This window comes from Tursiops truncatus, chromosome 21 (genome assembly GCF_011762595.2).
Source record: "Tursiops truncatus isolate mTurTru1 chromosome 21, mTurTru1.mat.Y, whole genome shotgun sequence".
NCBI classification, from domain to species: Eukaryota; Metazoa; Chordata; class Mammalia; order Artiodactyla; family Delphinidae; genus Tursiops; species Tursiops truncatus.
Window position 1 is genome coordinate 21090634 of NC_047054.1, and position 17663 is coordinate 21108296.

Genomic DNA, 17663 nt, shown 5'->3' on the forward strand with positions numbered 1-17663 from the left:
GAACCAGTTACGTAAATGTATAAACGAGCAAACAGGAATTATAACCATTCACAAATGCCAAGGAGAACACGGCAAGATTCCTCCTACAGTCCCATTTTTCCCCCTTCACATTATCATAATTGTACTATTTTATTTCACACCAGAATCAGATATGGCTATTTGTCACATTTATTGGGGAAAGAAATTCCAAAGGATAAATGATGCTTCATATTATTTTCTGAACCATATATTTTACTTTTGGGGGAAATTCCCTAATAAAACCTGATTTGAACTATACTTGATAAGAAACATAAGCATGTTTATCAACTTATACTTTTTTTGTGTAATCATGAACACATGTATTCATTACTATTGTACATTTTGCAAGCGGCTCTTAGGATAGGAATACATCACAAAAGTAAATGTCCATGGGCATATGGATATTTGTTTTACTACTTATGGTTTCAAGTTTCAGATGAGTATGTGGGCATCTGACTAATGTCATTCTTCTGTTTATGGAGGGAAGGGAGTGATTCAGGGGTCTAGAATTAGATTCAAGGTTGTGCTTGTGAATCAATCCCAATACACCACACTTCAGATGATTAGGAGTTGCTCCTTGGGTCTCAGCTGGCAATCTGTTTCAGGTTCAATGTGGATGTTGTCTTGGGGGCAGTGTATCTACGTCTCTGAAGTCGTGAGATTTGCTAATTATGTAGTAGAAACACATGTAACTCAAAGCAGTTTTGAGCCTAACTGCCTGTTCTCTGTAAAGAGGGATGTTGATTAAACGTTAGCCAGTTTCATACATAGTATGCTCAGGTTGAGTCCCTTTAGCTCCGTTTTGAAAATCTCATGTGAAATATTTTTATCTAAGATCTAATAATAGTGGAATGCGAGTAAAGTGATCTTAAAACGTTTGTATATTATTAGCTGTGTGATTTTGGGCAAATAACTTTCCCTCTCTGGGCCATTGTTTCTAACCATTTGAAAAAGGACAGCATTAACAATCTAGTACCATATAATCAAATCTATAAATATTTTCAACGGAGAGCTTTAAACCCGCTACCACCAAGTTTAAAGGAAATATAACCCATTATACAAAAACCAGATCATTTTCCTTCTCTTCTGTGGGCAAAACTGCAGACCTTGCTTGGGTTGCAGTGATATGACTTTCCTGTGAAAAAGCATTCACCTGGTGTTTTCTCTTTAAAAATGCCAAATATAGGCCTTAGCCAGCTGTTGGGCAGTAAATGAGATGTGGAGAGGAACCTGTGGGCCTCCTCCCTCGAGATGGTGGGGGGGGCGGGGTTAAACCAGAAAAGCAGCAGTAATTTGGCACCAGGGAAAACTGTCTTACACTCTGGAGGGAGTCGCGTCAAGTAGGTGAGTAGAGTTATTTTGTTCCTAAAGTTGACCTACTCTAGACTTGGGGAGTCACAAAGTCATCAGACTGACTTTGCGCGTTCCTAAGCCCTCTGCCTCTACGTGTCCATCTGTAACTTGGGCATAAACTAGAGAAAACGCAGATGAGCACCTACACTACACCGGGAGGCTCCCAGGGGCCAGGAAGAGGGGGCGGGTCCCCACTCAGGTGGGCGTTTATGTCCGGGAAGGGTGGGCAGTTTGGGCCTCAGTCCCGCGAAGCCTGCTGCCCGGCAGGAGAGCACCCATGAAGCAGGGATTAGGGGAGAGTCCGCGGCAGGTGCGGGGTCGTCCGACGGAGATACCAGTGGGGCGAGGGAGGTCTGGGCTCCTTCGGGCTTTGTTCGGTTACAAGCCAGGCCCTTCTTCCGGAGAAGCCAATTAGATCCCCGCTGGGAGATCATCTGACCTCGCGTCTCCCGCCAGGAGGGGCTTCGGGAGGGGCTGGACAGGCGGTAGGATCCTCGGGGACCCGGTCGCGGGGCGGGGGTTGGGGGGGGAGAGTGCGGGGGAGTCCCGGGCGCCTCCGCGCAGCCCGGTCCCGCCCCGCCCCGCCCGCGCCCGCCAGGCCCCGCCCCCGGGGCTTCCCGGGCGCGCGCCGCCCCGCTGTGTCCGCGCGCCACGCCCCCCTGCTCGCGGGCCGCGTGCGGAGCCGCGCGCCCCGGAGGCTCCGGGACCGTGGCGGCGGGCGGCGGCGGCGGAGCAACCCTTTGCGGGCCATGTCTTCTCCGGTCGTAGCGAGGAGCTCCCAGGGAGAGAGCCAGGAGGCGGATCCCCGGCCGCGGAGCCGGGGCCGGTTCTGGGAAGTGGGCGGCGGCGGCGACCGGCTGGAGCGCGCGGCCGCGGAGTCGGAGCGCTGGGAGCTGCTGCTCCGCCGGGGCGAGCTGCTGGCGCTGGGCGGCCACCTGAAGGGAGCGCTGGAGGCGTACGCGGCGGCGCTGCGCCGCGGGGCCCCGGTCAGGCCCGAGTGCCTCGGTACCCTGGTGGACTGCCTGGTGTTCAACTACCGGCTCCGCCACGGGCTGGGCTGGAGCGCGACCCCGGCGGAGGGCGCCCACCCCGGCGCCGGCGGGCTGCTCAGCTGCCTGGGCTGCCGGGGCTTCCTGAGCGAGCCGGTGACCGTGGCCTGTGGCCACAGCTACTGCCGCCGCTGCCTGCGGAGAGAGCTCCGCGCCCGCTGTCGCCTCTGCCGGGACCGGCTGCCGCCCGCCGCGGCCGCTGATGCTGAGGGGACCTCCCCGCGGCCGCCGCCTCTGGCCGCCGCCATCGCTGCCTCGGGCTTCAGGACCAGCGTCGTTCTCAACCACCTGGCCGAAAAGTGGTTCCCGGGCGAGCGGGAGAGAGCCCGGGCGGCCGGGCGTCTCGGGGAGCTGCTGCACCAGGGGCGCTACCGGGAGGCCCTGGCCGCCGCCTGCGAGGAGCTGCGAACAGGTGACCGCGCGGGCCCCGCGACCCCACCCTCCTTTCCCCGACGGGCGGGCGGCCACGAACTCGTCTACGCCCCCGGGAGGCTTCCCGAGGCCGGCTGCCTCTCGTGGGTCGGGTCTCGGGGTCCTGGAGGGTGTGGGAGGGGGCGGCGCCCCAGGGTGCTTCGGTCACAGTGGGGATCGCCCTCGAGCCGACTGTGACGCGGCGCGGGGTTCCCTCCGCTGCGGCCTGGCGCTGTGGCGGGCGCGCCCGGAGTGGAGCGGAGCGGCGCGGCGCGGCGCGGGTGGCCGGGCGAGGCCGCCCGAGCGCGGGATGGGGAGGGAGTTGGGCGAGCCTGAGCGGCTGTTCTCTTCCTGCCGCGCTCTTTCCGGTAATTGGCCGCTCGGGCCGGGCCGGGTCCGCCACGGGGAGACGCCAGCCGGGGCGGGGAGAGGATCCCCAGACGAGGCTGGGTGTGCAACGTATACCTTGGTCTCCCACAAAAGTCACCGGGGCAATTGGAAACCGCTGGAGGCAGAATTGCATAAGCGGGGGGCGGGGGGCGTTGTGTAACGGGTGACGTCCGGTGGGCGTGGCAGGAGCTCGGCGCCCGCACCCCGCACCCGGAGGCCCCGTGGGCCGCCGGGCTGCGGAGGTGCTCCGGGTTGTTCCAGTCTTAGCTGAAAATGCCTGCCGACCTGGTTCCTCTTGATGATTTCCCCCTGTGTGTGTCAGGGCGTGCTTATTTCAGAAGCACACGTGTGCTTACTTTCGAAAACACCTAGTTCACGGTAAAGATAAAGAGTCAGCCTCTGATCGAGTTCGTTGCCACGCTTGTTTCCCTTTCCACTCTTGATCAAGCTGTGGGGAAAAGGCCTTGAAGATCTTTTGTCTGTTTCTTCGCCTCCAAGAAGCAGTTTCGGCCTCCTAACTTAGGCTAGCACTTTTCTTTTTGGGCTGTGGAAAGGGACGTTGCCGGAGTTAGTTCGCTGTGTAAAATTAAGAGTTGTTCTTTAATTCGGTGGTTTTCTACCAGGCGGATTTTACTGCCCGCCCCCCAGCCCCAGGGGACATTATCTGGGGCAATATCTAGGGAGATTTATGGTTGCCACCCCATGTGGGAGTGGTGCTGGTGTATCTAGTGGGTAGAGGCCGGCGATGCTGCTCAACATCCGGCGATGCACGGGACAATCTCCCACACAAAGATCAGGCCCCAAATGTCAATTTTGTCACTGTTAAGCCTTGTGTTAAGTAAGGATGTTTCAAGACTAAGGTCTGTACAGGCATGGAATAACACTTGGGGAAATAATCCCCAAGAAAACAGACTTCCAGAATATAAACTGATGCTAAGTATGAGGTGCATTTATAAACTGTAACAAAGTATCTTGTTGTAGGTCTTTTACACTAAGTGCCCAGTCACTTTGAGCTAGTTAACTGTGTTGAGCTGTTTAATACCTTTAGAGTTCAAAGCACAAACTTGGCATATTTTCAGTATCTTTATGGGAGTAGCAGTTATAAAATAGAATGATAGATCCAAAACAAAAGAGAACTATTTGGAATGCAAAATTCCAATACAACTCAGCCTCTCTGGGTGAATAGAGTATGAATGGTGAAGTACAGACCATCTAGGACATGGTCCTCCTTTTTTTTTTTTTTTCATTTATTTATTTATTTTTGGCTGTACTGGGTCTTTGTTGCTGCGCGCGGGCTTTCTCTAGTTGCGGCGAGCGGGGGCCACTCCTCGCTGCGGTGCGCGGGCTTCTCACTGCGGTGGCTTCTCTTGTTGCGGAGCATGGGCTCTAGGCATGCAGGCTTCAGTAGCTGTGACACGTGGGCTCAGTAGTTGTGGCTCGCGGGCTCTAGAGCGCAGGCTCAGTAGTTGTGGTTACACGGGTTTGGTTGCTCCGCGGCATGTGGGATCTTCCCGGACCAGGGCTCGAACCCGTGTCCCCTGCATTGGCAGGTGGATTCTTAACCACTGCAGCACCAAGGAAGCCTGGTCCTCATTTTTTAAATGAAGCAGAAGCTGCAGCAGTGAAATGACTTGTCCACAGTCACACACAGCCAGCTGATTGTGGAGGCAACACCATGTCCTCCATTCCTCCTAAATGTTGAACCAGGGTTCATCCTACCGGTATAACTCATCCAATGAAAATGTTTAACATAAATTTCCAAGGAATTTTTTTGTCACTAGTGTAAAATAAAGGATGAAACTTACTGACAGCCCTGTTCAGTATTAACTCCCACTGATTTAGTGGTTTGACCTCTTAAATTAGGCATTTCGTAAGAATTCAGGTCCTAATCCATGGAAGAACACGGAGTACATTTACTAATTAAGATTTAGCTTAATGTTCTATGACCAATAATCTTTTAATTAAAGAAGATTTGGGGCCTGGAGTTGAGGATATTATTTTTAACAGAAAAAGACTGAAAGATCTATTCTTTCTCCTTTTTTCAGTTTGCATAGCCTGCATGTGGGAATTCTGTCCACTCAGCTGCTTAATTCTACTTTAGCAGGACTAGAACCCAAGTCTCCTGACTTTCACCTCATCAGTCTGTTTTCCCCTCATTTTTAGGTCTTTCAAAAATCATTAATTCCATAATCAAAAATGTGTCTGAATGGTACTAATGAGGATAACTTTTTTCATCCTTTGAATTTTTAGTGCAAAGTAGGAGGGAAAAAATCTTAGAGCTAACAAATTATAGTTGGTAAAGTACAGATATTATGTATTTAACAGTTTATGGGCATAAATAAAAAAGGTTTAGTAGAGTTATAAATGTACTTGTAGAGTTAAGCTTTAAATTTTTGAGAGCCAGGCATTTGAAATGTATTTATATAATTATACAGCTGTAGTTACTTAAGATACTTTCATTATTGTTAACAATGGAAAAAGACCTTCACTATAATTTCTTCGTATAATTCTTACAATGAAACAAATACTATTAACTAGAAAAAATAATCTAGTCTACAGTTAGCCCACACACATCCAAATTTAATCCCTGTCAACAAGAAAGGAAAGTTAGAAAACCTTTGCCAAAATCAGAACGTTCCCATTGAGATTACATAAGTTTCTGTTGAACTGAAATATATTTAGATAACATTTAATCCATTGATCTTTTGGTATTAACTCTCAGATGTTTCATAACTTTGTCTTTTTAGTATTCAAGGATATTATGTAAGTCTTTTCTGCATTGAACCTTTATACTTAAGAGTCTTTTGAAATAATGCAACTTTGCTGTGCTCTCTTTTATTTTTTTTCAATAAAGATTTTTTCCCTTTTTGTTTTTATTATCTTATTTTTGGCTGTGTTGGGTCTTCGTTGCTGCGCGCAGGCTTTCTCTAGTTGCGGCAAACAGAGGGTAACTCTTCACTGTGGTGCGCCGGCTTCTCATTGCAGTGGCTTCTCTTGCGAAGCATTGGCTCTAGGCGTGCGGGCTTCAGTAGTTGTGGGCTTCAGTGGTTGTAGCACATGGGCTTAGTTGCTCCACGGCATGTGGGATCTTCCCGGACCAGGGATCAAACCCGTGTCCCCTGCATTGGCAGGTGGATTCTTAACCACTGTGCCACCAGGGAAGTCCCTCTTCCTTTTATTTTTAATGAATTTTTACCCTGACTTGCCATTCTCCCCCCCAAAAGAACACCAACAGAACAGTATAATTTACAGTTTGAACTGGTTAAAAAAAAATAAAAGTCGTAAGGAGGAGAATATTTTATTTGAAATACTTGGAGAAGGAAGGTTTTGTTTTGAATATTAATTATGTAGTCCTTGACTATTACCAAGTATTTTTAAATTCTTTGTCATTTCATTGTCATAAAGAATCCTGTGGAGTACCATTATCCTCAGAGGGAAATTGAGACACATAGGGTTAGAGAATGCAGTACAGCCTAGTAGTTAGAGCTGTGCATGCTGGTGTCTGATGACCTGGGTTTGAATCACAGCGCGGCATCCACCTGCTCTCTGGCCTTGGGCCTGTGTTTGACCTCCCTGTTTTGCTTTCCTTATCTGAAAAGTGAAAATAGTGTCTACCTCATAGAAAGATAGCAACCATAACAACAGCCTAGGGCTGTTGTGAGAATTAAGAGTCAAAACAGGTGAAGTGCTTTGAATGGTGCCTGATGGATAAATACTCAGTAAAAATTAAAATATTTTTAAAATGTAAAATTTGTGCTCCAGCAAGAAGGTGATTTAGCTAAAATTGAAATCTAAATCTTATAATGTCAAGTCCTGCTCTTTTCTCTCTACCACATTAATATTACCAGAGTGAGGGTTAAATCCTGATTCTTGCCTGCATATGTTAATTAGTAGTAACATTTTAGCATACATCAATAAAATATAGACATTGCAAGGCTTTCGTTATAAAAAGGTAAGTCAAATTATAGGTAGATACTGAATACATTTAAAGAAAATGTAAAGGGTTTTTAATATCTTAGTCAACTAGGTTAACATGAAGAGATTTGAATTTAATTCATCAGTAAACTTATATATGCCCTAACTTATTCTGCAAAGTACCTGAAACAGTAAACATTGACATTTATATGGTGCTTTATACTTCACTGAGTATTTTCACTTCCATTATCTTAACTGATTCTTACAAAAGATCATGCAAGATAGGAGAGCATGTATTAGTACCCCTAATTCACAGATTAAAGGGCTCCAAGAATTTTAAGTGACTTTTTTTAAGGCAAATAAGTAACCAAATTAGAACTGAAGGAAAGAGCTCCAAGAATTTTAAGAGACTTTTTAAAGGCAAGCAAGCAACTGAGTTGCAACTGAAAGCAGAAATTGGGCATGTGAATATTGCTTCTAAGACTGAAGTTGATTTTAAAAATTAGCATATAAAACATAAATCTTAGGTGTTCTTGCTATTAATTTAACAAGTATTTGTTCAGTGCTTACTGCATACTAGGCATTGTTTTAGATGCTGGAAATACAGAGGTGAGCAAAATCAAGTCCCTGTCTTTATAAAGTTTGTATTTCTTGTTTCTTTTAAAATTGCAGCAAATTGGTATTTACAGTATTGAAAATCACCAGAAAAGGGGCTTATTGCTTAACTGATTTCTAACAAACTGAGCCTATATCCAGTATATCTGTGATTCATCTTTCCTTTAATTCAGAAGTCACTTGAAGGATTTTTGCAGTGCCTCAGGGTTACTATAAAGATCAGTTATAACAGCTTATTCTTATTGTTACAGATGAAAAGGGGGGTATATAAATAACCCTTAAGTGCTGTGTTTTAAATAATTTCCATGTTTTTACTTTTTTTAATTCATCAAATGATGAAAGATTTATCAAAACTCAGTTATCATAGATTTCTCATTATTTTTATATTAACCTTTGGTTTATTCGGAATTGTTTTTCTATTTAGTGGAATATTTCTAAGAGGCTTAGATATATTCAAGTATAATTTTTAACAAATTTGTATAGTATTCTGCCTCTTACATTGTAAAGATACTTTTCAAAATTGTTATGTTTTACTATAGAAGGTGAATGACTTAAGAGAACTATAAAATGCAAGGCAGAAGTTTCTGTTCAGTTTTTTTCTTTGGTAGGATAAGATCATCATTTTCTTTTTTCTTTTTTGCTTCCCCTCCTTTTGTCCAACCTGCGTTACTGATCCCTAAAGATATTTCTCATCCAGCTAAGGTTTATTTGGGTAAAAGAGGTAGAAAATACTTTTCTAATACCTTGTATCAAGAGCTAATCTCATTTATCAATCAGCTTGTTTTGAAATATTCTGTAATATTAACAGTAACTTATTTATTGAACACTCTTGTGCCAGGCACTATGTTAACCGTTAATATGCACTATCTTATTTAGTCCACAAAACAGTCTTAAGATGTAGGTATCGCCAGCATTTTATAGGTGAGGAGACTGAGGTTCAAAGAGTTAGGTAAACTGTCCAAAGTGGATCTGGAGCCAGATCTTCTGAATCCAATGGTTATGATTTTAATTAGTATGCCAGACTACTATTCCTGGACTTTATTAATCAGTCACTAACAACTTGTCAATTGGCAGCTCTTAGTTTAACTGTGATAACCAAGTTCTACCGTACTGAACGTGACAAAGAAATAGAAGCAAAGAAATTCGGTATTTCAGTTAGCCATTGGAATTCCTGAAACAGCTCAACATATAAATATCCAAGAAAAAAGACACTCAAGAGGAATACTTACACATGAACAATCCAAATAGCCAATAAATAGTTTTAAAGGTCAAACTCACTGAAAAAATGCACATTAAAATAATGATGCTGAGTGGCATGGACATATATACACTACCAAACGTAAAATAGATAGCTAGTGGGAAGCAGCCCCATAGCACAGGGAGATCAGCTCGGTGCTTTGTGATCACCTGGAGGGGTGGGATGGGGGGAGGGAGGGAGATGCAAGAGGGAAGAGATATGGAGACATATGTATATGTATAACTGATTCACTTTGTTATAAAGCAGAAACTAACACACCATTGTAAAGCAATTATACTCCAAATAAAGATGCTAAAAAAAAATAATGATGCTATTTTCATTTGTGTTTTCCTAGGAAACAAATACACAGCTTCTGGGCGTGTAAAATAAAGTTTTATAAAAGAAGGGTGAGCAGAATGTATTGAGGACTGTATATCTATATGACTTCCTACACAGTCACTCAACTTTATAGAAAATAAGGAAATAAACTCATATGTAAAAGCTTATAGATATATGTTCATTGCAGTATAGCAAAGAACTATATAGTAATGAATTTTTATATTAGCAAAAATTAGAAGTAATAGGGAATTTTTAAATAGATGGTATACATAGTGGAATAGTTTGCAACCATTAAAAATCTTGTGGATATAATTACATTGACAGAAAAAGCAGATTATACACAGTATATATGGTATATTTTATAAAACTGTACATTAAAAATGTAATCTACACAAACATAAAAAGTACAGGTTATATGCCAATACTGGTTATTTCTCAATTCATGAGAGCATGAAGTGAGGAACTTTAGGGGACAGATTTTAATGAATTTCTTTGTGGTGGGAAAAGGATTTTTAATTCTTAATTTTCTGTATTTTTCAAAGTTTAAATATTTTATAACTTCTGTTATTCAAAACAAGTTTCTTGAAGATGAAGTAAATGATGTGTACACTCCTATTACTACCCATCGCGTACTGGAAAACAGATGAGTCGTCAGCGCTCTGGAGAACTCTCCCTCCACAGCCCATGTGGGGCCTTGGACAACTTAAAACTAGTTTCCTCATTGTAGCAGAATTTTATTTCAGTCTTTTTATTTGCCTAATGACTCACAATATTACTGGGTTGAAGAGAAGAGAAAATGAGGGCATGAATTGAGGAGCTCAAGGGGACAGATTTTAATGAATTTCCCCTGGTTCAGCAAACATTTATCAAAGCCAGGATTTGAGGATACAGAGACAGTAAATACTGGAGGGAGCTCAAAAACAGATTTTTAAAATTAAGTAAATGCTGCTCACAAACAGTAAAGGAACACAATCATAATAGCAAACACTTAAAATAGTGCTTAAAATATACCAAGCCCTGTTCTAAGTACTTTGCACACATTAACTCTCTCTCTCTCCCCCTCCCCCTCCTCCTCTCCTCCCTCTCTCCCCCTCTCCCTCCATCCCTCCTTCCCTCTCTCTCCCTCCCTACCTCCCTCCCTCTCCCCCTCTCTCCCTCTCTCTCTCTCTCTCCCCCTCCCTCCCTCCCCCCCTCCCCTCTCTCCCTCTCCCCCTCCCCTCTCTCCCTCTCCCCTGTTATTAGCATAGAGGCGAACAGCAAGAACTCTGGAGCCAGGCAGCTTGGAGGTAGCATCTAGAATCCACCACTTACGGGCTGTTTGATCTTGGGCAAATTACTTAAACTCTCTGTACTCAGTTTCTTTATCTATAAAAATATGGACAGTGTTATACCCACATAGGATTGTTCTGAAGGTTGTAAATTATTTAGAACAGTACATAGTTTGTTGTTGTTATCAAATAACTGTATTAGCTGAAAAAAAAATCATCTCACGTAACTTAAATTCTTGCCCTTTGCTTCTTTGTGTATATTTTTGCATTAAAGAAGTGTGCTTAGTGCATCGCACGGGGAGATCAGCTTGGCGCTTTGTGTCCACCTAGAGGGGTGGGATGGGGAGGGTGGGAGGGAGACGCGAGAGGGAGGGGATACAGGGATATACGTATACTATACGTATAGCTGATTCACTTTGTTATACAGCAGAAACTAATACAACATTGTAAAGCAATCATACTCCAATAAAGATGTTTTAAAAAAAAAAAAGTCTGCCTAAAATTAGTTCAGTTCTTCCCTTTGGGGTAGATTATTTTGTGTGTGTGGTACGCGGGCCTCTCACTGTTGTGGCCTCTCCCATTGCGGAGCACAGGCTCCGGACGCGCAGGCTCAGCGGCCATGGCTCACGGGCCTAGCTGCTCCGCGGCATGTGGGATCTTCCCGGACCGGGGCACGAACCCGTGTCCCCTGCATCGGAAGGCGGACTCTCAACCACTGCGCCACCAGGGAAGCCTTAAATTTTTTATTTTATATTGGAGTACAGTTGATTAACAATATGTTAGTTTCAGGTGTATAGCAAATTGATTCATTTATACATATATCTATGCTTTTTCAAATTCTTTTCCCATTTAGGGTATTATAGAATATTGAGTAGAGTTCCCTGTGCTATATAGTAGGTCCTTGTTGGTAATCTATTTTAAATATAGTAGTGTGTATATGTCAATCCCAAACTCCCAATTTATCCCTCCCCCCACCTTTCCCCTTTTGTAACCATAAGTTTGCTTTCTAAGTCTGATTTCTAAGTTTCTGTTTTGTAAATTAGTTCATTTGTATCATTTTTTTTAGATCCACATATAAGTGATATCATATGGTATTTGTCTTTCTCTGACTTCTTTCACTTAGTATGATCATCTCTAGGTCAATCCATGTTGCTGCAAATGGCACTATTTCATTCTTTTTTATAGCTGAGTAGTATTCCATTGTATGTATGTACCACATCTTCTTTTCTCATTCATCTGTCAGTGGACATTTAGGTTGCTTCCCTGTCCCGGCTGTTGTAAATAGTGCTGCAGTGAACATTGGGGTGTATGTATCGTTTTCTCTGAATATATGCCCAGGAGTGGGATTGCTGGATGGTATGGTAATTCTATTTTTAGTTTTCTGAGGAACGTCCATACTGTTCTCCATAATGGTTGTACCAATTTACATTCCCACCAACAGTGTAGGAGGGTTCCCTTTTCTCCACATCCTCTCCAGCATTTATTGTCTATAGACTTTTTGATGATGGCCATTCTGACTGGTGTGAGGTGATATCTCATTGTAGTTTTCATCTGCATTTCTCTAATAATTAGCCTTTTCATGTGCCTCTGGGCACCTGTATGTCTTCTCTGGAGAACCATCTATTGAGATCTTCTGCCCATTTTTTGATAGGGTTGCTTGTTTTTTTGATATTGAGCTGTATGAGCTGTTCCTAGATTTTGGAGATTAATTCCTTGTCAGTTGTTCATTTGCAAATATTTTCTTCCATTCTGTGGGTTGTCTTTTCATTTTGTTTATGGTTTCCTTTGCTGTGCAAAAGTTTATGAGTTTAATTAGGTCCCATTTGCTTATTTTTGTTTCTATTTCCATTACTCTAGGAGGTGGATCTAAAAAGATACTGCTGCAATTTTCTAAGAGTTTTATAGTATCAGGTCTTACATTTAGGTCTTTCATCCATTTTGAGTTCATTTTTGTGTATGGTGTTAGAGAGTGTTCTAATTTCATTTTTCTACATTTAGCTGTCCAGTTTTCCCAGCACCATTTATTGAAGAGACTGTCTTTTCTCCATTGTATAGTCTTGCCTCCTTTTTCATAGATTAATTGACCATAGGTGGACAAAAACTCAAGTTTATAGCTGAGGAAACTGAGGTACAGAGGGGTTTGCCAATTTGCCCCAGTTCACAGCGAGTGAGTGGAGGAGCCAGAAGTTGAACCCAGGCAGTCTGGCTTCCAGGCTCACGCTCTGAATCCTTATGGGATGCTGAGTGGCAGCAGACGCAAAGGAAAGCGTCTTGGAGAAGAGACTGGTGAGCTGAGTCTTACTGGATTAGAAAAAGTTATCCAGACTGAGGGGAGTTGGTTTGAGGTGGTCTCACAAAGAATGATGAGGAAGCTCTGTGAAGAAAGGAGGAGATGTGAGTAGAAAGGCATGCATGGAGCTGAGTGAGCAGCTAGGTCTTGTTGGAGTCAAGTGGGAGGCTCATAATGATGGGAAAGAAGGCTGGAGAGGTGGGCAGGACCCAAGCAGGGAGAAACTGGGATGTTGTGCTAAATGCCTATTCATCTGTGGATGGTGGGGATACAGGTGAAACTGGAGGCAGGGGGTGCAGTGAGCAAGCTGCTACAATAGTCTTAACGATATTCTGGAAGCCAAAACTAAGGCGATTAGCAGTAGGATTGGAAGAGACCAGGGATGGATTTGGGAAATATTAGAGGAGATAAAATGGACCACGGTTAAGAGTTTGACTTGGGACGTCAGTGTTACAGAATATAGTGACCAGACACCTTGTTTGGGGGGCGGGGTGTGAGAAGTGTACTGAACTTGAGGAAAAACACAGCAGGCTGTTGGAAATTTGATGCACCTGGAGGTAGAATGAGAAAATTAGATGTGGGATTTAAATCATGCTCAGTACACTTAGCCCAGACCCCATCTTTATACTTCTTCATTTTTCCAACAAATTGAGTCTGTAATGTGCCAGGCACTGCATACCTGCAGCTGTGGACTGAGAGGCAGGCCCGCCTGGTGGCCTATGCAGTGAGGTGACTAGTTCATTCCAGCGTCGGCAGGGCCAGGTAGGAAGCAGACAGTAAATGTTTGTCGCCTGTTTCACACCTGAGTTAATCACACACACGCCAGGCTGATGGCGTTCTTTTTCAGTTGCCTTTTTCGCAAAAGTGGATACAGAGGGCAGACATTCTGTATCCTTAGGATATTCGAAGGGCCCCAATTAGTGCATTTGGCTCTTTTTTTGAATTAAGAAGGATCTGCAGGAAATAAGTGGGGTAGCCCTAATCTCTTTTAAAACATATTGGAGAGTGTGAACTCAATTGATGAGGTGGGGTTTTTCCCACCCAAACAGAGTCATTCAAATGTAGTCCTTTGGGCTTCCCTGGTGGCGCAGTGGTTGAGTCCACCTGCCGATGCAGGGGACACGGCTTCGTGCCCCGGTCCGGGAAGATCCCACATGCCGCGGAGGTGCTGGGCCCGTGAGCCATGGCCGCTGAGCCTACGCGTCCAGAGCCTTGCTCTGCCAAGGCAGAGGCCACAACAGTGAGAGGCCCGCGTACCGCAAAAAAAAAAAAAATGTAGTCCATTGACATTTGAAGTTCTCAATAAAAACATGACCTATGAGGATTTGGGGAGCAAGAGTTTTAAAATATGATCCTCTTCTCGTCTCTTCATGGGGTCCACCTCTTTTCTAATCCCAGTAGACACTAGCTTTCCAGGGAGTCTGGATAGCCTGAGTGCTTCTGTGTTGAGATGAGAGGGGCACAGTTCTTTCTTGCTTCCCTCAGAGGGGAGAAGCGTTGTAGATTGACTGGGTGCTTTAAAGGCGGAGATCTCCTCCTCCCCTTCCCCAGTGCTGCCCTAGAGAAGCTGCGTAAAGGGCACCACTGAGCAGCGAGGCCTTGATCAGAGGGTGCGTTACTCACGAGGTCCGAATGTGTACTGCGTCAAGTGTCATGCCATGGGGACTTGCTGTAAAAAACAACATGTGAGAAGATAAAAAGCCCAGTGAGGGATCCGTGTGTGGAGTGGGCTGCTTGTTGTGACCGTGAACCCCCTGTCTCTGGAGGTGCTGGAGCACAGGCGGGGTCCCAAGAATGCTGTTGGAAGCACCCAGCTGTGCACGTCCTGGTCGCCGTCCTCTCCAGCTCAAGGGTTTGGATGCTGCTGTAGTGACTGCTTACTCCTTGGACGGGTCTGGCACACATTGCTCTGTTTCCCGAACTCCAGTTGTGCTTGTGAAATCAGGATCACATGGTGCCATTTCACAAGAAAATAGAATTTTCTAATGAGACTGTAAGCTCCTCGAAGACATGGATAAAGTAAAATCTTTTAAACCCCCTCAGGGTCTAGCTTGGACTCTTCATTCTTGATTGAGTAATCACATGGAGCTTTCAGTTTCTATGCATTTTTGTTCAAAGTTAATGATTTACAATTATATTGCTTTAAGAAACAAAAGATGTAATATGCCACATGTGTCTTTTTCTACTGAGGAAGTAAGAAATATTTTCATGAAATATTAATTTTATTCTTGAAAATTTTTCATTGGTATAAATCTGAGGGAACAATAAAATTTGGGTTCTCAAGTACCAGCAACTGAAAAAGGCCTAATTTAATTGTTTAATCTAGATTTATCTGTAGAAAAGCAATGATTTAAAAACTAGAGTAGGGACTTCCCTAGTGGTGCAGTGGTTAAGAATCTGCCTGCCAGTGCAGGGGACACAGGTTCGAGCCCTGGTCCGGGAAGATCCCACATGCTGCAGAGCAACTAAGCCTGTGCGCCACAACTACTGAGCCTGCACTCTAGAGCCCACGATCCACAGCTACTGAAGCCCGTGTGCCTAGAGCCCGTGCTCTGCAACAAGAGAAGCCACCACAATGAGACGCCCACACATCGCAAGGAAGAGTAGCCCCCGCTCGCTGCAACTAGAGAAAGCCTGCATGCAGCAACAAAGACCCAGTGCAGCCAAAAATAAATAATTTAAAAAAAAATCTAGAGTAAATCAGGGAGCTATTAACGAGTTTTCTTTTATTATAGATTTTGTTTTTCAAATGAGGCATTATGGGTCTTTACACCCTTCCCACAATGAATGCTTTGTTTTATAAGCATACATTTTGGAAGCCTCCAAAGATGAATAGCTTTCAAAGAAGACTCAAGTTATGTCATCTGTAGATGTACTGAAAATTAGTTTCTGGCCTAGACTTCAGTTTTACAATCTATGTACCTGTAGTGATTGATTGTAGTATCATAAATGAACCGTCTGAAATTTTGAGTGCAGTTGGATACTAGTTTAGTTTCTCAAATAGTGATGGAGAACATAGTGAAATTATCAACAAAGTTCTTTTCCCTCAAATATTTGAAATTAAATCTGTCTGGGGACTGTCCAATACTATTTTTGCTAATGGCAGGAATTAAAAATGTTTTTCCTCTTAAAAAAACTGAGTCTTATCAACCCATTTCCTCCAGAAGCAGGATCACTGTGTACTTTCCTAAGACTGTGCCTTGGTCAGTCTTTGTAACTATGGGATCCCATGTGCATTGGTTACACATATGGTCATTTATAAATAGGATTTCAAAACTGGTATAAAAAAGTAAGATTTACCACAAAAAGGCAAATCTTCTAAACATCTAAGACATGAGTCTTTTAAATTTTAACAGAATGACCTATTTTAAGCAAACATTTTCTTAGGGATGATTATTCATATTATAAAAATATTTTCAGTTTTTTTAAAAAGCATAATTTCCTCCACTAAAATAATCTACTCGTAAGGATTTGATATAAATTATAAATCGTAACATACTATTGGGTTGCACCTGTACAGTGCTCGGTTCACTGCCTTTGCTTTGGTGGTTACTGACTAGAATCACTGAGTCAGTTCGTAATCTAGTATGATGTATTTTGTGGGTCATACAATAATCTTTTAAAAATAATCAAACCTTCATAGTATATTTATTTCAGAGCCCAGCGACTTGACTCTGAAAATTTACAGAGCTGAATCATATGCTGGTCTGCGAGAGTTTAAAGCAGCCATAGAAGATTTAAATGCAGTTCTCTTTCAACTGCCAAATTGGCCTGAGGTAAAATTACTGTCTTACATTTGCATACATTTACAAATTTCAACTGCAGGGAATATGCATTCAGTTATGGTTATAAGTTATAATGGAATGGATTGGGTGATTCTTTAAATAAAATATAGAGTTCTAGAAATCTAAGGTCAATATTTTGAGTGGATGAACATCATGACAGTTTTTTAAACTGTAAGAAACCTTTGTCTCCTAACCAAAGAACAACCTGAATTCAAGGCACAGAAAAAAACAGACTTTAATATACAGCATTTCCTCAAAGAGACACAACTGGCCCTATTGCAGAGCTGGATCCAAACTGGTTATCAATGGAGGAGGTTTTATCAACGGAAAGAGAAGGGGTCCTTGTGGCTGAACAGTTGACTGAGGCATTGTGATGGGAACTGGATGATTAGGCTGTGGTTAACTGTGGTAGATGGGGTCAAAGGAGGTTGCCTTGCCCATGCTGTTTTAAAAAAGGACTTGTGGCATGTATATAATATATAATCAGTTTACTAATTCTCCTTTTTATCAAACTGCCAAGGCAAATTAGTCCATCTCCCATATACTTTAAGCTAGAAGTCATTTTTTTATGTGACTTTTTCCTCCATTCAAAGCTGTGCCTTTGAGGACAGTATAGTAAGGATGCTCTAAAAGTTATAAATTAATAAGGAAAATGATTCAAAATTCCATGATGGCATGACTGGTTAGTACAGGTCCAATGAATGTTAAGAGGGAAAATGATTGTACGGACAGCTTTACAACTATTAAAAAGAAAGAACCCTCTGGACTTATGACTGAAGGGATAAAATGAGAAATGTGGTTTTGAAGTCACTTTCTGGGCCTCAGCTCCCCTGTAGGTGCCTCTCCAGGGCAGGGTGTAAATATGCCTTTAGAATGCCTGGGCCTCCTCAGTCAGTCAGAGTTTGAAAATGAGTATTTCCAAGCAGACTTTCTTTTGTTTTCCCCTTGATACTGATTTTTTAAAAAAAACAATTCCATCCATAAAAGTCATGT

General features: G+C 43.4%; 1 protein-coding gene across 2 annotated transcripts in view; it reads left to right on the forward strand.

Annotated features, from left to right (window-relative positions):
- The first annotated feature begins 2003 nt into the window (after positions 1–2003).
- LONRF1 (LON peptidase N-terminal domain and ring finger 1) overlaps positions 2004–17663 on the forward strand; it is a 45661-nt gene continuing 30001 nt past the window's right edge. Inside the window, exons 1-2 of one of the 2 annotated variants that reach the window (XM_019921336.3) lie at positions 2004–2832; positions 16543–16661. In XM_019921336.3, the coding sequence (XP_019776895.1) occupies positions 2121–2832; positions 16543–16661 (831 nt within the window). In that variant the 5' untranslated portion in view covers positions 2004–2120. The remainder of the gene's footprint in view (positions 2833–16542; positions 16662–17663) is intronic. The other variant, XM_019921333.3, reaches the window with a different exon arrangement.